The 26,064-nt window shown below is 36.0% G+C and overlaps 1 protein-coding gene across 3 annotated transcripts in view; it reads right to left on the bottom strand.

Annotated features, from left to right (window-relative positions):
- Positions 1-9,792: 9,792 nt before the first annotated feature.
- The window catches only part of SCYL2 (SCY1 like pseudokinase 2), a 34,124-nt gene continuing 17,852 nt past the window's right edge, over positions 9,793-26,064 (bottom strand). For 2 of the 3 annotated variants that reach the window (XM_057425461.1, XM_057425470.1), the window contains exons 5-19: positions 25,336-25,485; positions 24,511-24,732; positions 23,523-23,639; positions 21,617-21,742; positions 20,027-20,203; positions 17,410-17,421; positions 17,156-17,278; positions 16,528-16,641; positions 15,919-16,051; positions 13,997-14,115; positions 13,202-13,302; positions 12,389-12,455; positions 12,168-12,257; positions 11,162-11,281; positions 9,793-10,602 (exon numbers count right to left, since the gene is read on the bottom strand). In XM_057425461.1, the coding sequence (XP_057281444.1) occupies positions 9,955-10,602; positions 11,162-11,281; positions 12,168-12,257; positions 12,389-12,455; positions 13,202-13,302; positions 13,997-14,115; positions 15,919-16,051; positions 16,528-16,641; positions 17,156-17,278; positions 17,410-17,421; positions 20,027-20,203; positions 21,617-21,742; positions 23,523-23,639; positions 24,511-24,732; positions 25,336-25,485 (2,319 nt within the window). In that variant the 3' untranslated portion in view covers positions 9,793-9,954. The remainder of the gene's footprint in view (positions 10,603-11,161; positions 11,282-12,167; positions 12,258-12,388; positions 12,456-13,201; positions 13,303-13,996; positions 14,116-15,918; positions 16,052-16,527; positions 16,642-17,155; positions 17,279-17,409; positions 17,422-20,026; positions 20,204-21,616; positions 21,743-23,522; positions 23,640-24,510; positions 24,733-25,335; positions 25,486-26,064) is intronic. The other variant, XM_057425477.1, reaches the window with a different exon arrangement.

The following is a 26,064-nucleotide window of genomic DNA, read 5'->3' as shown; positions in this document are numbered from 1 at the left end:
TTTTGTCATTACACATGAAACTTCTGGGTGAAACTGTTTCTTCCTTTGTATTTGTATCGTGCCTAGTGTACTGGAGACCCTATTTCTATCAACATCTGCAAAAGTCATTGTCACATTACATAACAATGGGTACTACAGGAATTTAGCCTTGAAGACCTACAGCATCTGATGTCAAAGATAAAAGGGGGCGACCTGGGACCCCATGAGGGTTACATGAGGGTTTGGATTAAATTATCAAAATTGTTCTGCAGGTTTTGAAATCTATGGCTTTACAATGTCTGCACTTTTTTCTCTGTAAATGAAGATGGATTCAAAGACTTCAGGATTCTGATTTCTAGTTTACTATATATGAGAACTGACTCCTTTCTTCCTATGTCAAAATGCTTTGTGCTGAGTCAGCCCAAATTAAATTTTCAGTTGCTCTGTTTCCCTGTAGCAACGCCAGCATTAGTTTCAAATGGTTAAAAAAAAATCATCTTTAGATTCTAGTTTCTGCTTCCTGATCAGATAGCTGCTGGGGAAAGAAGTCTGATCACAGTTGGCCAAGAAATAAAAGTAAAGGCTCCTGGGATGCTAACAACAAATTACACAATAATGGAAATAGGAATTCTTATTTATAGTTTTACTTACGGGAAAGTGCTAACTAAGTGGTAATTTCTTACATCTCACACAATAAGTAGGAGGGCTTTTACAGCATTTCTATGTGGAAAGTTACTATGTGAAGTACATAGAATCATAGAATCATAGAATAGTTAGGGTTGGAAAGGACCTTAAGATCATCAGGTTCCACCCCCCTGCCACGGGCAGGGACACCTTACGCTAAATCATATCACCCAAGGGCTCATCCAACCTGGTCTTGAACACTGCCAGGGATGGAGCATTCACAACCTCCCTGGGCAACCCATTCCAGTGCCTCACCACCCTCACAGGAAAGAATTTCCTCCTTATATCTGTTTCCCAACAAAGAAAAGGACAGAGTTCTATATCATTACAGCAACTGCTGCAGATGTATTTAATGATGATTTCTGTGCATACAGGAATACACTGTTCTTTAAAAAAAAAAATAAGCTCTTTTTCACTTTCACAGGGCAGTACAAGGAAAGCCTGTAGCTGGACAAGACCATTTCTGCGATGTTTGCAATTTATTCGAGAGTTGTTTGGGTTATAGTGACACCTTATGGCAGTTCTACAGAATCTTACAGGTCGTTTTGAAAGTTAAGATCTTTTTACATCCTGTCACTGTCAGCAAGGATCTGCTTCGATGTTTTCAGAAATACTTTCTTTTTTCTTTACTCCAAAGACCATTCCATCTCTTCAAATCTGTGGTTTCCCTTTCACCTTTACTGGGAAAGTACATTTTAAAGGGGTTTTAGTGTTTTCTTCTCTCCATGTCTAACAGGTAATCCATGCCAGGCAGTACATGCTATTCAAAACCATCTGTGGTGATACCCAACTTGTGAGTACAGTGTTTTACTGGATTGATTCACCAAAATATAGCATGTAGTTTATTGTGTTTCTTTAATCCCAGATTAATCCCAGCTCTTTAAAGAAAACATCATGATAGAAGTCAATAAAAAAATTCTGTCCTTTTAAATACTGTTGAAAACCAAACCTGTGGGATATGTAAGTAAATGTCCAAACCAGCTACTCTGTGAAGATCATAATTTGTAAATCCTAGATCACAATTTGCAAACCCTGCCTTCCTGGGCCTCTCCTTTACATGGATTTTCTAGTGTCTAATAGGAGCTATCTCACTTTACAGCCCTTCCCTCAGCTGTAGTGCAAAGTAGTCCCACTAATGAGCCAATCGCTTCTGTAAAACTTACGTGAATTCCTTACACTCTCATCAAACAAGCATTGAAAGTGGGCAATAGGTTCAAAGCTGCAAAGGGCTGAGAGGGAATGAGGAAGAAGGATGACTGAGCAGTCACATTCGTCCTAAAAACAGCTAAAAATCTAAATATGCAACTTTTTAAATCTCATTGAACAAATTAACTCTGTTTAAAATTAGTATTTTAATTCCTGTCAACCTGTATCAATGACTAAACAGAATGTCATTTCTTACAACCTATAAATTAAAAATTGCAAGACCCACCTATTTTTGCCAGACTTCAAAAGATATTCATCATTCTAAGGCAGCTGAAATCACTGGCTAAGCACCTAGCACCAGCTGCAGGGTTTTTGAAGAAGTAGTGAGGATATCAGTCCCTTTTCCACTTAAAATCACTGGGTTTTCAAAGTTAAGAAACTGAGTAACACCAAAGCAGCAAAACGTTCTCCTCCCTTACAGTGCATACAAAACAACTGAAGAAAGATGCAATTCATCAGCTTCGCCACCTTGAAAGACATGGTGAACAGCAGTGCACAGGTCAGGACAGTACTTGTAACTACCAATACTTTTGTTCAAATAAATTTGTTTTAAAACACACAGGTTTAACAAAGTTCCTTTTTTATGAATCTAATCTTTACGCAGTTTTATATAATGAACATTTTATCTACTTTCACCTGAAAAATGTGTGCTACAGCAAACTGGGGGGGGAAATGAGCAACTTACTCAGCTTTCTAATCACAGTCATTCAATCTAACAAAGCAGTCATTTCTAACAAAAATAAATACACAGAAATGAAACATTCCAGTTAGTGTTATGTCTAAATTAAATTTGAGCTCAAGCAGCTGCCCGTCAGCAGCAGTAGTTATCAGGACCAGTTAAGCTCCCTCATGAGGCTGCTGCAGCCAGCACCCTCTGCACAGGAAACTTAGGAATTTGGGCAGAGCATATGGGGACTACCTCAAAGAAAATGGGTCCATGCCTATGGGCCTGGTGCTGGCTATTTTCATTTTGGCAGGTGGCAGTTTCCACTCTCCTTTCTTCTTCCCCTGAAATCTGCCTCTCTGCTCTGAATTATTACTCTGGGATCTGGATTTGGTAATCCTCTGGATCACTTATCTGGAGCTGCTTTTAACTTTTTCCCTTGAGTCTCACGCTGTCTGTAAGACAGAGAGCAAACACATGCCTACTCATCAGCCACCTCCATCCACCAGTCTGGCAGCTTGCCAGAGCTGCAGCACCAAACAGAGATGTAAAGCTTCAGGTTATGTTCTTTTCTGTTGCCTTGATAGCAAAGTAATAGTCTCCAGCTGAAGAGCAAAAGTCACAAAGTACAGTCTTCAATTCAGCATCCTCTTAACAAGTATCACTAGAAACAAAATTGTCAAGAGCCCTTTGATTTTTGTTACCCTTCTGTGATTTTACACATACATGCTCTTGGGTTTGTGCATGGGTAGGAGTTTATTTCTGAATTTCTGGTTTATAAGTTTGGCACAACAAATTGAAATCCACCTTGTCATCCACGGAGACAGTTTTCCATCTACTGAGCAACTGCAATAGTCTCCAGCTGGTGACATGAGTGCAGGACAAAAGTGCATTTATGTCTGGCAACAGGAAGAGAACATCAAATTAACCATTTCTGTTTGCGCAACTCCTCACAAACAGCTCATTTCCTGCACCTCCTGAGCTGCATTCCTCACAACTGCAAACTCAATAGGGTAACACAGCTCTACAAACACTGATATAAAAAGGATTAACCTAACGTTCTAGGGTATGACATACCTAAAGGAGGGACTAGAGATATTTAAGTGATGGAGCAGAGACAAGTGTCTATCAAAATATTCCAGGCAAACAGCAATCAATTGAGAAGATTTCCAGCTTTTCCTGTTTGAAGTCTTAGGTTATGAAAGAGTTTATGAAATTGTCAATTTTAAGCCACAACAAACCAACCCAGAATATCTGGATTTCAGTACTTGAGACTTCCAGCTTAAGAAAGAGGTAACAGTTATGGATCCTACCAATGTTACAAAATGGAAGGGACAAAGAGAACATTACCACAGAAAAGGACAGTCAGATCAAGACTGATCCACTAAACAACCTAAGGCAGGCATTTTCTTGGCAGGGTGTCATCGAGTATGTGTCCACCTTACTGAAAGTTCACTCTCTTACCTTCTGCTACTATTGACTGAAAGCTGGCATATAACAAGGCTGTACTCCTTTGATGGATACAGCTTGTGGGAAGAATGTGGATGCTGTCATCCTTAGCAAATTAAAATGAAGAGGGAATTGGAGCCATCTGACGCTTTCTATTTCAACCTAATCCATCTTCTACTCTCTCCTCCCATAACACCTCCAGCCAATGACGCTTCTAAGCAGATCATAGCTGTCTCGATCAGTTTATACCAGACAAAAAGCTGAGAACTAGCTTCCTTCAGAGCGTTGGCAAACTCTAAGCCTGACAAAGCAGGGCATCTTGAAGACCAGGTTTAGAGAAAGGCCTGGTTGGCAAATAGCAATGAAAATGCAAAGTGAGATCACTGTATGGCATCGGAACCCCAGATTCTGACATGGGCTTAGTATGCTTTCAGTAAATGCTAATTTTAGAGATGTCTAGTGCATGATTTTTCCCCAGGACTTTTATTCTTTGCATGAAGGCAGTATGCAATCACATTTTAGAGATGTCTGGCGAGCATCCACTCTAAGAAATCAAATCAAACTTATGTGAGATAAAATGTATTTCAAACAAAATAGAGTGATAAAGTTTTCTACATAAGTCATTATTAGTTAATAGAAATTTTGAATAAAAAACCCCTCCGACATGAAAATATGAAAAGTTCATTTATTTCCATAGGCAACCTCAGCGTACAAAGTGATATGAATTTCTCGAAACTATCACTATACCTTTTACATATTTTAAAGTAGCTATTCTAAAAGTTGATACAAGAATAAATTTGGTTTCGAGGAGCTGTCCAATAAACCAGATATACACTAATGCCATGCTATGACAGTTCTATTTATGAATCACAGCTGACACTATAGTAACATCACTTTACAAATCTCATGAGAATTTTAATGTTTTACAATCAAAACATAAAACTACCACTAGTACGGAGACTGTACGATTAGACAAATAAACAAGTATTAAATATTTTGCACAAGGCCTGAGTTCACTATAACACATTCTGATTTACAACTTCATCTCAGAAATCTGTACAGCAAATAGAATTGTTGCAGAGAACTTAAAGACAATGTAACTTCAGGGGCTCATTTGATCTGTTGACAGAAGTGTGAGGCCTGGAAGGCAAGAGGATTCGATGGGTAAGTCCAAGGTTTTACTGCCTTGTGTAATTTCCTTGTAAAGCAGACAAAACCTAACAGAAAGTAAAGTACAAGGCAGGACCTCACTTAAAAAAAATCAGCTAACCCATCTGAAATCCTCCAGACAGGTTTCCTCACAGCTATTTCAGAGTAAAAGTTCACAATGTGGATATAAAATGCAGCATATCTCTTAACAAAGAACAAAAAAAGCATCACATATACAACAGGGGTTTTTTTTCTGTTTTTCTCTCTCCCCATATTTCTTCCATTGGGAATGGCACAAATCAGTGATATCCCACCCACCCCCAATAAAAAACTCCTAGTCAATAAACAAAGGTCACTCAAAGTCAAAAACTTCATCAGGAATGAGAGATACAGTGTTCATAAACTTAAATTTTAAAATTTGCCTTTTCTGCTGAAGCCATGTAGATATAAGTAGACTAAGCGTGTAAATTTTTAACAGACAACAAAAGTATCATATATCAATCTTATCATTCTTAGCCTGTATGGAAGCCTTGTGGAATCTGATTAAAATCTAACTTCTCATTTAATCTTTTCTCTTTTGGTGCAATTGAACTGAAAAATCTAAATTCTGTAATATATATACACACATACTTATCTATCTACAGCCACAGATAACATTACAACAGGGGTTACAATACAAAAGTTAAAACATTTTTCTTACTTTAAAAGGCCATTGGGGTATTTGTTGAATTTCCACATAAATGTGAAACAGATGTTGTTAAAAAGACAAAACTTAACAGAAAAGGAAAGTTCTAAATAATAAGGCTTGAAATGTTGTGCACCTATACATCAAAAAAAAAAAAATCAGCTTTTTACTTGGGGCACTCAACATTTGCGCAGATCTGGTAAGGCCACAACTTCCCCACAACATTTCTAAATCACATCACCATTGAGAGAGGAAGACATAGTATCTTCATTAAAACAAACTAGAACTTTCTACCCATGTTTTCTTTCCCCATCTCCCAGATAATTGGTGGACTCCTTTATGTTTCAAAAGACTCCTCTGATACTACTGTTCTGTGTTGCAGGTTCCACAGGCTGTTCTGTGCCTTATCCCCAACGCTTGCGTGATGAAAAGAAACAGAAAATCTGTTCCCTCCTCCATCCTTGAAACACCACTTTTGCCATTTCACTGTCAGTTTCTCTCCTTTTGAGTGAGGCAGACCTAGAGGATTCTAAGATAATCTTTAACTCAGTTATTTCAAGATTCCTCCCCATCAGCCTAAACATCAGCCTCTTAATCCTTCCATCTAGAAGGATTAGTTTGTTTTCTAAGACCAAGTTTTCAAAGGATGCTTCAGAGATTTTCATACTTAGAACCAAAAGGAAGCAACAGTTCTAATGTAGAAAATGCTGTCTTGGAGCAGTCACATTCATTTAGCATGCACCAGAGCAGCTAAAGCACAACTGATGTTTATATTTAAGATAGGCAGCTATTTCCACTTCCTTTCTCCCTTTCTAGTAAACATAATATAGATAAATCAACTTAAGAATAGAATTTACTCCCTGCCCTTTACCTCTCCTTTACAAATGAATGTAAAATAAACCAGTTGGGCTGGGCAGTTCAGCGCAGACCCTGCCCTCATTTCCACATTGCAATGAAGTATAGTGGGTGCACACAGTGTTGACTGTAAGATTATGATATAACCTGCCAGGCTTCCATATTTCTTCCTTTAAGTTATGTTGAATACTTGAATATAAAGAGATAATTTTTTGTGCTGTAGTACTGCTCAAAGCAATAAAAAGAACTTGCATTAGGTTACTTTTTCAGTGACAGAATTTGCAATTTCTGAATCAGATACCAGTTTCAAACCTGTGTTCTCCATTTTATTTTGCATTAGGGCTAAGCAAGACCCTGTTTCAGGCCAAGCCAGATGTAACACTGCTTTCCACCCAAGTTCAGAAACAGAAGGCCCCTGGAATGGCCACATTTTGTAACATTGTCCCTTCATCTTCCTCTTTCCCAAACAACAAATTGGATGTGAAGTACAACCGCTTTTCTCCAAAAATGGTATTCGCTCTAGCCACCAGTCTTCCAGCCTCTTGCAGGGCCTCAGAATGACGTCTTCTAAGTGGAGAGATAACTGGACAAGGCTTCCTAAAGAAAAACTACTGCAGCAGGAGCCAGGTGGCGCATGGTCTTGGTAACTTACCTCCTGCGAGTCCCCTTTCCATTAAGTTTAGTAGAAATAACCAGAGAACTTCACACACGCCCAGTTTCCTGAACACACTAAGTAGGTTGTACCTACAAGGAAGCAGGATTTGACCCTCTCATTTTAACTGAAGTAATTCTCTCTTTTTTGATTTCAAGTAACTGGAAATATTTTGATAAAACTTTCCTAAGCACCCTTTTCAGTTTTTCTACTCTGGTCATTCTGAAAATTGCAGCAAACAAAAAATCAAAATCATGTTTTCAAATATAAATAGAAAAAAAAATCATGTTACTTGAGCTAGATAAAGATCTTATTCCATCACACTACCACTGCATAGAAGACTTTCTCTTAATTTAAAGTTGCAAGACTTTTTTTACTTCGTTCTTACAAACCAGTTTATATTCTCAGATAGCCCATGCCAAAAACACATACTTCAAACCCCACAGTTTAGGAGGCTTAGTATATAAAATCAAAACAAAATTTTTCAGTTAATTTTCCCTCCATTAGGTTAAATTAAAATCCAGTTCTGAAAAAAACCCAGTCCAAGGGGATCAGTGACTGAAACCCCAGATCAGAACACTGACATTTAAGACTGCCTTTACTATGGATGTGTTAATTTAATACATTGTAGAGTCCTAAGAGATGCTATTTTTAATATAAACTTATTTTACAAATAATTTAGAGGAATACAGATTCAAGTAATTCTTCAAAGGTTTGCTTTAAGTTACTCTAGCAACCGCAGCTTTCAAAAGTTGACATAAAAGATGAAAGTGTGACTGACGGTATAGAGTACTAGTAACCGTACATTAACTTAAATAGTATAACAGTTCTAGTATTGTACTTGAATTTACAGATAACATAATCTACAATGCTTACCATGAATATTAACAGCACATAAGTATCACAATGTGTTAGGTATTGTTTTCTAAACACAATTTCACTGGTCCCAGGTATTTTAAAATAATAGGACTAAGGCAGCAGCTATAACACAAACAATTCTTTAAGAAATATGCTTAATGCTATTACCGCTTAGAACTGTGGAAACATAACAAAACAGAAGTCACATTTACAGCATAAGGCCCTTTGGTTTCTTAAGCAGCAAATGAAAGACCAATCTCTTCAGTGAAAGGCTTTGAAAAATAAAGCATGTAGGCTTTCCATAAAAAAGGTAACTAGTTCTTTCCTTCTCAAAATAGCCAGCTATAGTCTTCAAAATACCATGTAAGAAAGCTCCTGAAATTTGTAGGAAAGAAAAAGTTAAAACCCAACAGTAGTATCTGACAGAGTAGAGATTCTATCATGGGCAAGCTGAACATACACCTTCTGGGAAGTAGAAGAAACTACTTTATGGATTTCTGGAGAGCTTTATTGAATTTGGAGTAATACAATAAGAAGGATCTGAAATACCTGCATATTTACCATATATTCTAGAGCTTACAAATCTGTATTTGAGAAATTGCTTCATATCAATCTATCCTTCCTAAGAACTTGAGTTAAAATTAAATTAAAATGAAAGTTTATTCTAGTCAAGGCAATTTATGGCAGTCTTCTTTTTCACACCACCATGTGCAACTTGTAAAGGGCTCTCCTTCTCCATCTTCCTAATGGAGCCAAAACCTATGAAGTAATAATTCCAAGGTATTTCTGTATAACTCAACACTCTTGTGTTTAGTTACACAGAAATGTTTAGTTACACAGTCTGGGTAGTCAACATGTGAATTTTACAGAGAGCATTCTTTTTAGGACGTCACTACTTATACTCTTTCTTTTCACACCAGTCAGAAGCAGTATCAAATTAATCAAAATAGTGGGATATATAATAAATGTGATTAAGTCACCACATGTATTTTAAAATCCTGCTTAAGTGGTATGTTGCTTAAGCTGTGGGGCTGGTAACACAAATCTGGCATTATAAAAGAGATTGTAAACCAGCATGACTGTTGAAGCAGTGTTCTTACTCTGTCCCAAACTTGCCCAAAATTTTAAAGCAACTTCTTATACCTCCTGAATCTTGTTGTAGTTTACTACCATGTTAATTCTAACAATCTTGTAAGGGAAGAAATTAAAATACTTTCTCTTCTTAGCCTCTCACAGTTACAGGTTAAAAGAGCCTTCTATGTAACGTGGCTATCAAAATTTTGAGGCAGTGTAAGAATTTACTTTGTGCAAACTGTTACAGGGCAAAATGACAGTTTGTGACACATTCAGGCAACACAAGTCATCAATAAGAATTTAGCAGACACTGAAAGGACTGGGCTGCAGGGCTCCATTCATCAGCATTATTACCCCTCTTAAACATTTCTGTTGAACTTAAGAGACAAATTTTGTTGGTAATTTCATAGGAGTTGATGCAGTACACTTCTGAATAATTTTGAAATACTGAACTTCTTTTTCGACTGAATATATGCACTCTACCTTCAGTGATCTGATGTTCAATAAAGAAACAGGAATTCTTTAGCATGTCAGTACCAAGTGAATGCAAAATCAGTCTTCTTTCCAGTGCAAAAGTCTTTCCTTTGCTGGGTTGAAAGTTTCCCCAAGTCATGCTTTTACTAATTAAAAAAAAAAGATGTTAATCAGCTTACCCATGATCCAATTTCATCAGTCTTTGAAAGAAGAAAACAATACATGTTACCCAAAAAGATCTTTTAAGTCATTGCTAGCTGAGCTGCTGTTTGTCATTGTGTTCGCTGCTTGTGCAAAGTTCTGAGGAGCAAAGAAAGGGTTACCCTGTATACCAAAGCCAGGCTGTCCTATCATGTTCATCTGAGGTCCCAAGACTGAACGGCTCGCATCTGGGGAGCCTTGTGGGGGTACAAACTGATTAACCCACTGGCTTGACTTCTGTTGAGCCAACTGCTTCATGCTAACTTTGGGTTTTTGAGGACCAAAAAGATTATCTAAAGCAGACATATCTGGGGGCTTGTTTTGTTGTGTCAGTGGAGAGATTGCAGATGCAGCATTCATAGGACTGTAATTTGGCATATTGGCAGTTGGTACAATGTTCATTGTGGTTGTTCCTGTTGCGCTTGGACTGAAGAAATTCTGAGTGGTGAGACCAGGTCCCATACTGAATCCAGCAGTCTGAAAACCCATATTAGTATTTAGTCCGTTTGCTACATTTCTCTTTGTGTTGTCAACAGGTGATGAAAATCCCATTCCAACACCCATAGAAGGGACAGAAGAGAAGCTGTTTGAAGATGTAACTTTAGCTTTGTTGATTGAATGGCTAGTCAAAGATGACATATTATCTATCAAGGTATCTGTCAAGTCTTTTGTCTGCAAAATACATAAAATGCAGTTAAATGATTTTCCTGTGCAAACAGTCTTGCAACAGTCTTTATTATTGCTCCTGCAGAAGAAGCATTCATTTTCTGGAAATTAAAATTTACTGCATGGAACAGCACACAAAATGTAATTATACACAAGAGCAATTAGATTGTACTTCTCCTTTTCTATTTATTGTTACACAGATTTGTCAACTAAGACTATACACAAAGTACTACTGTAACAATTTGCTTACATATCCCCAAGCTCTTTATGTATTTAGTTAATAAACTCTTCAGAGCAAAACCTCTTTTAATATGTGCTTTTTCCTTATCTAGAACAATGGCCTTCCAATAATAATGTAATCTTTGGAAAGTCCTGCAATTTAAAAAGTATGAAATATTGCTAATGATGAAAATGGAAGACAGATGAAAATTTATTTTAGTTTTTCCTCAGCTGTGCCATTGTACTACCAGCGAAAAAGGTGACTCATAGGAGAAAATAAATACACTTGAAAGGAGAAAGCATCACAACTACAAGAGAAACAGTGCAGTGGTTTGTTCTTTCTCACCTGCTTCACTGGAGGTGTTATTGCAGTTGTTTGGGGCTTAAGAGGCTGCTGGTTTTTCAGCTTTTGCACCTGTTCTTGTTCTTTAGCTAGTTTTTGCTTCTCCTCCAGTGTAAGTGATGCCTTTAAAAGGGAAAGTACTGATACTAAGTTGCACAGAATGATTAGTCTTACATAGATGTTTATTTCATAAATAGCACTGTCATCTCTATATGTGGTAGAACAATACATATTATTTATACAAAAGAGAAAAATGCTAAGCGCAAAATCTAGTATAATATTTACCATCCAGCTAAAAATTACTTAGAGGAAATGAATACACTACCAAAAGTAGCATAATGAGAAATTGGCAGAATTGGACAGATATCAAATAAAAAGGTATCACAACAAAACCATTTTAGCTTTGTCTTCTTAATGTTGGGCATATGAAGAAAGTATTCTTCACATTTTTGGGGGTTTATATGGTTATCAGCTGGCACTTACATAGAACTGCAACCTACCATGGAGTTGGAAAGAGAATTTTATTTTAAGATTGTTTAAGAGGCATTTCAGGATTTGGACTCTATTTTTGTTAATGATGAAAGATAGAATCATAAAATAATTCCCCCATAGTCTAAAGTTAGTTAAAGAGTTCATACAACTAGAGATAGAAACAATAAAATGTATAGATTCTGGGGAGCCATTCCCATAATTAATAGCACAAAAAGGAGAAAGAAAATGATCAAAAATTTATCATCCTAATTGCTGCTTACTTTTTACAAAGCTATTTTCAAGGAAATGCTTTCAGAGAAATTCAAGAATATGATTTGAATATTTTGAATATTTGAACACTTGTCCATTCAGTGGATCTTCACATGTGACTATGTACAGTGCTGTGCTACACAAAAGCGGTTTTTCTTTTAAAGCTTTTAATATAGTAAAAATTTACACATACTCTCTTTATGCAACCCTATCAACCTTGTATTAGACAGATGGATGTAACAGAATCCCAAACCAAAGTGAAACGCACCTTTTTCTGTTTCGATGACATCTCATTCTCTTTACTATCAGACCCACTAGTTAGAAGGTCAGTTCCACTAGTATTAAATACCTTGTCAATCTGTTTAAGTTCAAAGAAACAAAACTTAGTTATTTGAAATGCTATAATTTAAGGAAACATAAATATTGACTAAGTAATTTTCAATTTTGAATTGCTATATATAAGCAATGCTATAACATATTGTTGCTTACCTGATTACTTGTAGTATTCGGTCTTGCCTCTTCAGACACACTCATTTGGTTAGCTATATCCAAGGATCTACACAGGGCAGAGTATACATATTAAGAAAAGATGATTTTTCAGTCACATCCACAACACTAATTCAGCAATGCAGACTATTCTTCCGCATTTAATCAATATGAACAAATTACATTATGAAAGCACTGCCATTTTTATAGATTGCCTGCAGGAAACTGGGAAATAATCTAAATTGTAAAGGTTTCCCACTGATCATTTCACATAGTTTTACTTCCTTCTTTTGAACAGGGTGACACAGACTTCAGGTAGCCCAAGTTAATTTGTTTCAGAAATCTCACCTTGTATCAGACTCCATAAAATAGCTCTAAATATCTTCAAATATCATACACCTCTAGTAGGTTACAATGTTTATGTTTCTCCAATACAGTTTTCTCAGCAGCTACAGAAAAGCAACTTAGCATACAGAACCAAGACATAAACTGTATTAGTGGAGTTCAGTACACTTTTAATTCACTTAATGAATGCAAAATCATTGCCTTAAAATAATAAACTGTGACTAAACAGAATAAAATTGAAGGATTTTAATCCATAACATAAACTGCTAATATCACAATATTATCATTCTAGGTCTAATAAATCTTCTGACAACTGTGCTTATTTGAGGTAGTTCTAGACTAAAGAACTAAGAATTACCTATATTTTTATATTGCTTTGGCTAATGTTTTCTCACATTTGCTAAAAAATTAACTGAAATTTATCTCTGCTCACTTGTTTCTTCTCTAAAACAAACATAAACTAACACTTACTTCTGTTGCTCTTGCATGACATGAAGTTGCTCAAGTTTTGTTTTATGCTCTGTCTCCAATCTATTAAGCATATCTTTTATAACACAAATAAAAGAATTGAACTGGAAAAGAAATATACAAGAAGTTTGGATTTTGCAGTGATGAAATTCAGACACATATAACTTAAAAGGCAACACCTCATAAAACTTACAATACACAATGTTAGATAAAATGCAGATGTCAAAATAATTTATAATCCACCTTCACTATCTTGCATTAGATACCCAACTACAAGCAGAGTGTATACTGGAACAGTGAAAAATACATGACACTAAGGGAAAAAAGGGGCAATGCAGACAAAAAACACAGATGAGTATTACCAGATTCATTTAAAAAAAAAAAAACACATTCTATTAGGTATTCCATTTCCTATTATTTCAAAGCAACATAATTGCAATTCCACATTATCTGCAACATTTACAAATAAAAGGGAAGCAACATTAAGACTGTACTTTAGCTTTTAATTTGAATTGCCTTTACATTAGCAGATAACTGTTTTTGCAGGATATTTGGAAGGTGACAGTATTTATTTTGCAATTTTATACCAGATCAGTTAAATCCACTGAAAAATAACAAGCTTTAAATAGGCAAATACATTAATAGTGGAAGGTTTTGTTTGTATGTTTGTTTTTACAACAGGTGGACATACCGTTATGTATAATTTATGTATAGATTTATGGATTTTTCTCTGACAACAGTCTGAATTTATTCTCTGCCAATTCTTAAGTAAAAGCATACAAACCATCATGTTCCTACCTGATTGAGATTAAGATTGTTCTCAATACTAAGAGGAATCAGATGGGGCAATACTTTTCCTGCAAGCTGCTCCTTTGTAATTCCCAACTTCTTATGAGTAAATGTACATTTGTAAATACCTAACAACATCAAAACACCAAAAAAAAAGTGAGCAAACTCCAAGTAATACACTTGAGTATGTAATGATATCTGAATGTACACTGGCTCTGTGTGCAAGCAGGGACAAACAAGTTGAAGAGCATCATAAAAGAAAGCTAAGTACTCATCCATAACAGAAATATGTTATAGCAAGAGGCTTTGCTAAAGTTCAGAACAAGAGAAGATCCAAAGTAATACTTTCCAGCTATGAAAACTGATACAAGTCAATGCATTGTTACGGTCAATTATCTGAGAATATGCATCTTTGAACAGATCAATATCACCTGGGTTAACCACAAACCAACAAGCTGCCACTAAGAAATCAGCTGTGTTAACTAAGGATACGTTCTCTCTTGGCACAGTGAAATGGCTGGTTTTAACTATAATACTGTTCTCTGACTGCATTTTACAAAGACTCCTACCTAGAAGTTTGGGGCTGTGTTACACACAATCAGAAACGATGCACCGTCTTTATCTGTTCTAAAATCACTGAGAAAAGAACACTGAGAGGCACGAGGGATCCAGTGTTAAGCCTACAAGTTCTATAGCATTTCTGACAACATTCCTCTGCTTAAACAGTCCACATCTGGTGGCAAACACTGACCATACAATGATAAAAGAAGCAGCTTTCTTCACTTTCTATGGTTAGTGTTAGAACAAAACTGTCAGCTGGCCAAAGAAGATAACACATACAAGATGGAAGGTATAATTCCAGAAAAAAGGAAAGCCTGAGTATGCAAAATTGGTTACAGCCCATCATTTCTAAACTAGGGTTCACTTACCCACTGCATCCAAGTAGAATTCAGGAGTAATACAACTAAAGTAAAAGGCACACTGTCCCTTCATTCTCAGGCAGCAAATACAAGTCAAAGCTGCAAGTATTGAGGGAGACAGGCAGCTTTAAATCAGTACAGAGAGATGCCTTCTTGTGCTTTTGAGCCAAACAAAATAATGCTGCCATCACATATTATTACAGCATTTAATGAGTTGCTGGTACAGTTCAACTGTTACAAATGGTCTTCTGTCTACTTCTTTGTTGTCAACAAGACAAATCATTACTGTTTTTCAGACTTGGCCACGCAGCCCTAGTTCTGTCTTGGCAGTGGCTCTGGTCATCTGGTCTCCTTCAGCCCATTCAAGATGTTAAAAATCACACATCCCTAGTTAGACAAGCACCTGAGTGACACTAGGAAAGCACACTGGGAGTGAGGCCTTCTTTTCCATATAACAAACCGTTCTTGCTCTGCTTGCTCTTTTGTGAAACCTCACCCAGACTATGCTCTTTTCCAATACAAAGGCATCCATGTTTGCTTAATGTCCAACAAAATGAGCCTAACTACACCTGCAGTAAAGAGCAGTAGATTTGTAGACAACCATTTATAGCATCTGACATGCAGGAGTGGCAAGAGAAGGCAACAGTAACACCTTAAAAGCTCCAGCAAGATGCTCAGCATCTGAAAGAAGATGGATCATGTACTCAACAGCCTCTCTGGCTGTGTGAACCATACAGTTCATGACAGTGTCACAGCCCAAGAACTGTAATGAATACTCAGAACTGCATTGTGCCTTGAAGACTAGAGATACATGTACTAGTGTTCAGAAGTGCCAGCAGTACACAAGTAACTTAAGGGGGAGGGGAGGCATACTTAAAGAACCACAGTCTGTAAGTTTTTAATAGTCATTTTAGCAATACACTATGCAAACATTACCAATGATAATTCAGAAAGCTCTCAGATTTTCAACATCAAAGCACAAAAGAGGAGAAAGTTGAAAGTATTAATTACCTAAAATTCCCATTAGCACTGCTGGTTCCTTGGATGGGATTTGTTGTAGAAATGGTAAAATATCATCAAGCACAAACCATTTGTCCAAGTACTCCAAAATCTTACCTAAGCACACTAGTGAGTTTACCCGGACCTGTGAAGTATGACAAGAATTAAACAATTACTGTATTTTTGCCTAAGAAGAAAACCCAACCTTACAAAACTCAGAAGAAAACAAGAGCTACCGAAACTGCAACCTTCATATCCGAAAATCCAAGACAAGTTAAAAGGACCCTTTTTGCGTCATGAAAGGACAACACATATAGCTACACACTGCTCACAACATTTTGGTTTTTTCTGCAGGAAAAACACTGTTAACGTATATTATGGCGGAAGACACCAACATTTTTACAGTACCGTTAACACAGTAAGTTGTTAAACACTTTAAAAAAATTGTTAGAGTAAAAAAGCAAGTGGTACTTTTGTATCTGTAAAAATTAAAGAGAAATCTCAAAAAGAAATCAGAGCACACTAACAGGCTTTTCTTGAAAGACATAACAACTAAAAAGTCAAAGTAATTAAAGGTAACGTTATCTGAGGACTGAGAGATAAAATTCTTAGGATACTTACAGCAAGAGAAGAAGTTTGCAAACAGGCATTTTTAATTCTTGGAATTAATGAATTTTTCATTGATGGGTAATCTATTAAATTGGCAAATGTGGGAATTATGTTCAGACAAAGCTCCTACAAAAAAAAAACCACCACAAAACAAACCAGTTTAAAAAGAAAAAAAAGAACCTTGTAAGGGCTAGAAAGCATAAACATTAAAATACAGATACATAAATTTTTTTTAGGAGGTATATTAATATGATTTTACAGCAAATCTTCCAAGGTAACTGTCAGCACACATGTTCTTACCAGTAGGACCTCAGAATGAACCACCTCTTGACTGGTAAGAGCATGCATGACTGCATAGTTTCTGCTGCATCAGAAATGTAGTATAAATGCGCATCCTACTTTTTGCTATTGTAGCTAGTAAGATAAGGGGGTTAGAACAAGAGTCATGTGGTCATTCCCTGGAAAATAAGGGAACTAGATTTTAAGAAAACAAATTTTCTTTCAATACTCAGGAAAATATTACACAGCTTTATTTTTTTCTTTTTTTCAAGTAAACAAACACATGTATACAGAAAGTAGAGACAGCAGCTTAAAGAAAATATTAAAAAAATATTTAAAATAAAGGCTGCAATTACTATACCTGGATCTGAATCGAAGGTGCTTCTAAAGCTCTATAAACCATTGGTAGAACACTGTTCTTTATTTCATCTGGTGGAGTTTTGGTTAGAAGCAAGTCCATTTTTTGCAGAAAAATCAACAAGATCTATAAAAAGAACACAATTTAGAATCCAGAAATTTTAAGTTCAGAAACACATACTTACAATTTAAAGTGTGATTATCATATCATAAACACTTCAAAAGTTTTCTCATAACTCAGTAAATGTGATCACTTACCATGTTGCTTGCCTGAAGGCATGGAAGACAAAAAGAACTTTGACATATTATTGTACTTTAAAAACAGCAAATACAAATCAAACAAAACATGCATGTTCTAGACTAATCCTTCTGAAGTGAGAAATCATAGCACTTTTACATACTGGGATTCACCTTGCTTAGGCTTAGCCATCTGAAAGTTAGTTGCTATTCTAAGTTACTTATTCAGGCTCACTCTCCAATGCAGAGAGCTATGCAACTCGTAAGATTCATGTCTCAGATAGGTGAGATAACTTGCTACAGGTGACATTGACTATCCATTGATAATTAGACTGATTTCAGAAGACAGGTTAGACTAGCTGGATTAACTGCGGTGAATTCTATCGCAGGAATAATATATAGCCAAGTATTTCATAGGAGGAAAAGATTTCAGTTTTGAAGACTAAAAATATGTAGCAATCAGTGTTTGCATTTAATTGTTTTTGCAAATCTGAAAAGGACATGAATGAAACCTGTTATTTAACAAGAAAAGCTCGCTCCTTTGAAATATGAACTGGATGTTTGAACATAAAGCAGACTGTTTTTATGTTAAACATTGTACTAATACGGTAATTTAGATTACACAGAAGCAGCTCAGCTGTTTTTCACTGTCTGTCAATGCTTTTCAACTCAGATAACAATGCTGGACCATTTTTGATTTCTTACTCGTCTTCAACTAGAATATATTCATGCTGTTCCAATGAGCCTCTTTCATTTTTAGCTGTCTAGGGTAGTATTTGATACTTTTTATCTATTTAAGTAGAAACTAAGATGTTACAGTCACAGATTTCACACACACCATCTAATAAGCAAGCAGCAGCTGTTGCACTCTTAACAATAATGCTAAAGATGTACTTCATTCATTCATACCAAGCCCAGTACTTGTCAATGTACACTTTGGTGTACCGAATTAGAATATGCATTTGCAGCAAAGCATATGCAAACTGTCTGTGGATTTCCTTAGCTATAAATCAAGGGTTTGCCTACACTGGGAAGCTATGTCAGAGTAAGCTAGGATGTTAATTTACAGTACACCTATTAGTCTCCAAGAACATGATACGAAGGAGCAGTTTAACTAAATATTCTATTTTCACATTATAAATTCCCCCAAACAAAGTCATTGTGAACACTGGATAACAATTTCTTCAAACTGAATTACAGCAGCTTCCATATGATACATTCACTTCCTAAGTACCCTATGAAAGCCAACCAATAGACCAGCCCCTCATACAAATCTAGAACATCTTGAGTGTTTGGAATAAACACTGGCACCTTCTCCGTCTATCCCTCTCCACGAGTTACAAACATACAGGACAGAATATTTTTGCCTTGCAGTCAGACCTGGAATTCTGTCCTCTGGCATCCTGAGCCCTTACACTTTTTTTTCCTGAATACCTAGTATATTAACTTTCAAAACCTGTCCTAGATTACTTAAACTTTGCCATACTGAAAAGACCATAGAGTAACAGTGAAATAAGTTATCTAGTACTTAGTCTGCATTAAAAATGTCAACAAAAGGATTTAATATATAGTATCTAGAAAGCTACAGAAAACATCACAAAGCTTGCTCTTTATGAGCTGACCCCAAGTCTGTATTTTTGTTCCCTCATTTCCCAGGAAATAAACCAGCTCTTGCACCCATTATGCTCCAAATGCAAAACTTCTGAGACAAACATGTTGCAATGAGCATCGTCTCACAAATCTGATGGTAAAGGTAGCAAACCAGAATGTTACCTTTTAGAATGAAACAGCACAAATGAGATGTTCACCGGCTTTTGAATAGTTAGATGTTTCATTTTTCAATACAACAGCAAAGCTAACATGAAGCCTCATTGTACCAAAGTAAACATCACTAAGTAGTTCTAATTTTCTGAGGTATTCCCAGTTACACAGTTCTCTCCTTTTCCCCCTCCCCAGTACAATCAATGTTCTCTGATCTGGTTTTCTGAAACCCAGAAACAAAAAGTCGACTCGTTCATGCCTATGTTTATCTTGCTCCTTTAGTGCTCTGCAGTGAATTAATAGCATCCAACAGTAAAGGTGAGCTAGAAGGAATGCACAGCTGCCTTTTATCTGTGGAGGCACAATGTTTATTATCAATAAACAGCGCTCTTAAGAGAGTGTCAAAGGGTCAAAGTTGCACCTTATCTACTCCACCCAGTGACAGCAATGTGGATACAAGGTATAAAAATAATCAAAAAACAACAACTCGTAAGTTCAGCTGCTGTTAGAATATGGGCAAATATTGTACTGTACAACCCTGTTCGGATCAGCTAGGTAAGCTATAAAATGCTTACAAATATACCTTCTACAACCAACCAAAAATAAGAATTGATTGTTAAATTAGATTTTTCCTTTTTTGCTGATCTCATCTATAGATACAGATATACCCTCAGAAAACCCATATGAAGAAGCAGAAGCAGACGCTTTGTGAATTTCCTGCAAAAAAAATCTACAAATAAAGACTGACTGCCTCAACAACTACAGAGCAGGCTGGGAAATCTGTGTGAAGCTGGAAAAGGGAAATAGAACAATTAGTCATTTTTCAGGGAAAAAAATTACAAACAGAAAAACTGCAAGCTGAACAATATTAACATACCTGGATTGGTTCTTGCTGCTTAAAAACAGGACCAAGATCAGGCAGAATGAGCCTGACATATTCTTCTTTGGTGCATTCCTCAGCAATTAGGAGAACGTTAGGCAAGACAAAAGGTACCATATCAGGATTCACAAATTCAGAAGTCAAGCAGGGCAAAATTCGCTGAATTATGACACGCTAAAAGAAAAAAAACAAAGCATGCATCACATTGTACTGCACTGCAGGAAGTTAGTATTGTGCCAGCTCAACAGCTTTTGTATTAATCTGATTCTTACAAAAAAGCAGACAATTCTCAATTTTGAACTCTTATTTTCACAGTATAGTCTAGCTAATTTACACTATGCTACTTTGCTTACTTTTCTCTGCACTCAAAACATAACTGAAGGTTATAACTGTGAAGGTCAACAAAAAGCAATTAACTGCACAGAAAATAGGATTTTCAGCCACATATGTGAATTATGAAAACCTTATTCTATCTGCTTTCTTTAAAAAGACTTTATCACCCCACAAAAAAAAAAAAAAATCAGTTCTTCAATAACCCATTACTCATCAAAAAAAAGGATAACCCTACTATACCTCCCTATAAAACTCCAGATACATTCCCTAAATGGGATTCTGCTGATGAAATATGTATTTACACTGCAGATGTCTACTGTAGACATCCCTATATGCTTTTAAAGTCATTAAAAAGAAATACACAATTCAAAGGCACAGTTCATTTCCTCATAAAATATACTTTTTAAGACAGAGGGAAAAAAAAGATTATTAGGTCAGTCAGTGGCTGTCTTAAGTTAGGTGAAATACATCCCATCTATTTTCAAATTCAGAGTATCAATGATTTTTGATCAAAGGAAAAAAATAACTAAAAAGAACAGTTATGAAACATGAAATCTGAATTGTGCACTGTGTAGTTCAAAACAGAATTAAAAATAGAGAAATTTAATGCAATGGTTGAGAATCTAAACTGTTATGTATTAAACTACATATGTATTCAGCTACATTTTCTACCACATATGCAGTATGACTTACATTAGTTAAGTAACACAAAAGGAAAAGGAGTCAGTCTAGACATAGCATCTAACACTACACAGGAGAAATCTGTAATGACAGACATTTGCCTTTGAGTTTTCTGGGCACTGCTAGCAGAAGAAAGCACTTAATCTGCTGAGGGAAGGAAGTTTTGCATCATTCAGCATTGAAAAACTGCCTTGCTATGAAAAAACTTGAAGCAGCCTTACTGGGAGAAAAGGGGGCAACAGGACTTCAAAGAGCTATGATAGCATCCGGAAGCAAAGGGAAAGCCTTGTAAGTGAAGACAACTCCCAAAGCGGGATGAACTACAATAGGACACGGTTCCTTATACATACTGATAGCACAACTTGCCACTTTCCATTTAAAGAATTATTGACAGCTGAGGAGTATTTCAATACCAATTATTTGCTAATCTCCCCTTCTTTCCTACTACTCTGACAGTCTCATGGCAGTCTTTTAGGTAGGATGCTACATAAAGTCCAAATTCCAAGATCTGGTATGTTAATAGATGTTCACATGTTTTTAAACTCACTATTTCAAGACATCATACAGACATACCTTAGGTAGTTTTGGCAGAACCTTTGGTAGCCCTTTAAAAAACTGCGATTTCTGAAGGTTATCCCTTTGAAATAATGAATCAAAATACTGAAGCGTCATTGCTCCTACATCATCAAAGAATGGTATCTAAAAATAAGATTAAAAAGCTTGTGATCTGAAGAGAGACAACACTGACACTGTAACAAAGATTCCAAAATATAATAATTTACTTATCTTTTCAATGCACTACAGTAAAACTTTACAATGATGTGCCTGCAACAATTAGAAAGCCATTTTTCATACCGTGTAGTATAATATTCTGAGATAAAGGCTGATTATTAAGATGGCATTTTCCTAGCATTTTAGAGAAACCCATGCACATTATATGTCTCTAATTTAATTTTCTGTCCATGAAATAATGATCTAAAAAAAAAAAAAGAGAAGTAAAAACCTTAATTAAAATTACCTACTAGGTCATTCAGATCTGGCTACCACCCCTGGAAAATAGAAGGTATCAACAAGCATTTATATGCAATGAATGTCAATTATAGAAATTTCTCTCCAATGTTCAGACCCACTTGTAAATCCTATCTACTACAATTTCACAGACAATCCGCTGTTTGCATTACTTCAGCAAAGAGGGCACAGGCCTTGTTAACTATTGTGTAACAATATTGCATGGGTAAAATTCCTTCTTCCTGCTACCTCTGTTTTAGGGAGGGATGTATCAAACTTCATGGGCTCGCAATAGTTAAAGACAAAGCATGGTTTCTCAGGCTATTTATATACTTTATTTTCCATTGAAAAGTTTGTGCAAAAAGAAAAGATATAAAAACATTTAAAGAACCTCTGGTGTAAGCCAGTAAGAACAATAAAGAAAAAAGAGAATCAGAAAAGCAGACTGGAGTAGGGCAATATAGATTGAAAGAATCTGTCAGCAGAGAATTCAAGCTAGTCTGTAGTATGAACTTAAATTCTGTTTTCTAGATCACACACCAAAAACATTCATCTCATGCTAGCCATAACAAACTGCTTTTGGAACTAAAGTTCCAGTACCTTTACCCTACACTTCAGCCTGCAGCACAACATGGTAAAAAAGATTTCAACATCTTCATAAAACCATACTGCTTAATACAACCATTTACAGATTTATTAATTGTAGTCCTTCAGGCAAGTGAGTTGATAGCTGCATAATATTTGCCAATTTCCTCACCTCCCATCTTTCAGCATATATGTTTGCAGAACTATTACTTGTTCCCTATTTCTTCCAACTGCTAAGACACTGATTTTATATGAAAGGAAAAGAAGAAAATTGTTTAGCTAAGCAAATCTATAAACAGGAACCAGAAAGGCTATCAGATATGAGAAAAAGGGGTATAAGACAAAGGAAGAACAGTGCTTTTACATTCTACTTTCAGACAGGTAAGTGGAGGAAGAGTTTGTCAATTAAAATTTCAATTATCCTACTTGAAATTAATTCTTGCTTTATTATGGCAAGTAACTCCAAATACATTTTAAGCTATTCCTCTGCATATTTAAGAATATAACAAAAGTCATTAAGCCAAAATTTAATCCTTGAATTTACTGCCCTTTATCATTTTATGGCTTTAAAATCCTTCCAGTACAATTTTGAAGACTGAATTGTATATAAAAAAAAATTCAATACTGGAAAGCAACAAAAGAGTGTTGCAGTGAATGATTATTCTCAATTCTGTCTCAGCACCCACTTCTTCCATATTAATAAAGGTCAGCATAAGGACAATTTTTGGCATCAACTTACATCATTATTTCCAAAATAGTTTAAAAGTACGTAACATTTCAACTAAAATTATTAACAGGAAAACACTTTAAAATTGTTCTATTGTTTCTACAAATCAAACACTCTTTTTCCTCTTTCCTATGGCTACTGTATTTTCCATGAACTGACCTTAGTCATTTGATCTGCGTCTGGTCTGACTGCTGGAGCTACATTTAAGAGTAGCTTTACATGTTCACGCACCTCCTCCGGTATATTCTGAAGAGTACTGGAGCTTAAACGGCTCAGCTGTGTAAGTAATTTAAGCACATGGACCATGACGTTAGAAAATCCTGCACGTAACTATTTCCAATATACAACTGTACTCTACTTTGTCCTCTTGATGTTTCTCTACTCACACCTTCGATATGCCTCCTTTCCCTCTTTTTCTAACCCATTTGCTTCTCATCCCTCATGGTCTTCTTTCTATCTCGCAACAGCCTACCTGCTTCAGGTCACATTCCCCTATTTCCAACTTCTCATTGTGTTCAGGTTATCAGAGAACACAAACCCAGTATTTTTAAGCAGGCACACGTCATTATTTGAGGTGTTGTCTACACACATTAAAACACAGTATATACAACCAAGGCAACAGGCTCCCAAAGAAATTATGGCAAAAGAAACTTGCATGTGAACATACATTAGCTGATCCAAGTAACTGTCTTCTGTTAATATTCATAGTCCACAAAGAATGTGAAAGAACCGATAGCTAAGTGGATACCAATTGCAATGTCAAGTAATCAAATGGCTCTAAACTCAGCCATCTTCAGCAGTCCTACATAGGTCATTTACTGCCTTGTGTTTCACACCCCTTCTCAACAGGCAAAGTACTTACTCCAGAAGACCAGCGTTCAACAGGTTTATAGAGAAATCAGGTGACAAATGAAACTTGTAGTTTACAAAATTGATAAATGTAACCTTCTCTACATATATTTTTATTTCCTACATTTTGCTAGCACTCCTCTTTCTTGTTACACAGACAGCATGCACGTTAGGATACATATCGGATTTTTTTGTGTCGGAGCACTGGTATTGTATTCTAAATTTTTAAACCTATTTTAAACCAATAACTTTTTAAATATGAAAATCAGCAAATAATAGTCACAAATAGAACAAATACCTGATCCAGCTGTCTACTAAAGCTTTTATAAATATCCTGCTTGTTGACCTCAAAAATTGGTTTCCCTTTATTGAATACTGCATACATAACAGCTCCTAGAGAGTACATATCACTGGCTGCCTCACAGCTCACAGACAGAATATATTCTGGTGCCAGATATTCAGGATTTGGAAGACACAAGGAAGGCAAGTTTGGATCCCATTCCTTACAAGGGAACTTTGGCTACAAGAGAAGTAAAAGAAAGTACATTCATTAGGGATTTTTAAAGAAGATTTTAAATAAGAAACTCATGCAGCAACAAAAAAATAATGCACTCAAATTCAATTATGAATGAAACAGAGTAAGGCAACAGTTAAGAATCTGTCTGTAGCTTAGAGTGATTAGCTGATGCAGTTAAGTCTGAATATTAGAGCTGGGAAGTGTAATGTAAAAATCAAAGCGCTGCTGTAAGTGAGAAACATGAATTACAATGGGAATTCATTTTAGGAGGTAGCAACCAGGCATTGAAGTGGATGCAAGAGACTAGACTAGGTAGCTTTGCACACCATCCAACATGCAGGTGAGCAGAAGTGGCACAGGCTTCAGCCTCTGTCTGAAACCGTCACTATTTTGACTCCACTGAGCCAACTCAGGCTCTTTTTTCTGTGATGACCAAAGGCAGCACTTCAATCCAGACCTGTGCCATATGTTCAAACTTCCTGCCAACAAAATACAGAAGTGGATATTAAATAAATTATTTACTACTGAAATGCAAGGTCATGAAACCGGTTTCAGACAAAGCTCTGAATTTGAAATCTAATGATGATAAATGTGAAGATCTATTACCTCCTGCTCAGATGGATTTGTTGACTGGATACAAAAATCAAAGCCCATAATTTTCCATGCTCCACTCTTATTCAAAATTATATTTTCAGGAGTAATATTTCCATGGACCATTTTCACACTGCTATGCAAAAATGACAAGCCTTCAGAAACCTGTTAATAAAAGATTATTATTTCAGGTCAAGTATTTCCCCACATATCCTGCAAGACATTTACAAAAATTCTATTTCTGTGGTCATGGTTTAATTGGGAAGTTAACTAAGAAACAATTCTTCACTATTATTTTAGGCTATGTCCTAAAAGTTTTGTAGGAGTGAAATTAAACACAGATGGGTAATCAGCCGATGGGATTACTAATGCTGATTAACCATAACAGCATAAGAACAACAACGCTTTTCAAAGTTGATCAACATATTCAATAAATAAAACCTAGGAGCTACTACTGTTCCTCAACAGAAGGTAAAGAAAAGATTTACATATGGGAGAGACAGCTGTAGCATACACATATATTCCACATATATGGAAAATAAAAATTAATTTGATTCTGTACTTTCCATACTGGAATAAGCAAAACCAGTAGAAAATTAGAGAGCCTCCAGCCTTCATCCTCTTTTATACCTAGAGTGATCAGGGCATCATCATCTCTCACTTCCTGATTTGACTTAATATAGGCAGACAAAACTTTGGCAGATTACAAACTTCATAAAACAATCATTAATACCAAAAGTGCAA

Source organism: Pezoporus wallicus, unplaced genomic scaffold, assembly GCF_028554395.1.
Source record: "Pezoporus wallicus isolate ANWC-B61680 ecotype Strahan unplaced genomic scaffold, APGP_CSIRO_Pwel_v1 scaffold_3294, whole genome shotgun sequence".
In the NCBI taxonomy this organism is placed as follows: domain Eukaryota; kingdom Metazoa; phylum Chordata; class Aves; order Psittaciformes; family Psittacidae; genus Pezoporus; species Pezoporus wallicus.
This window is presented reverse-complemented; position numbering and strand designations above follow the sequence as displayed.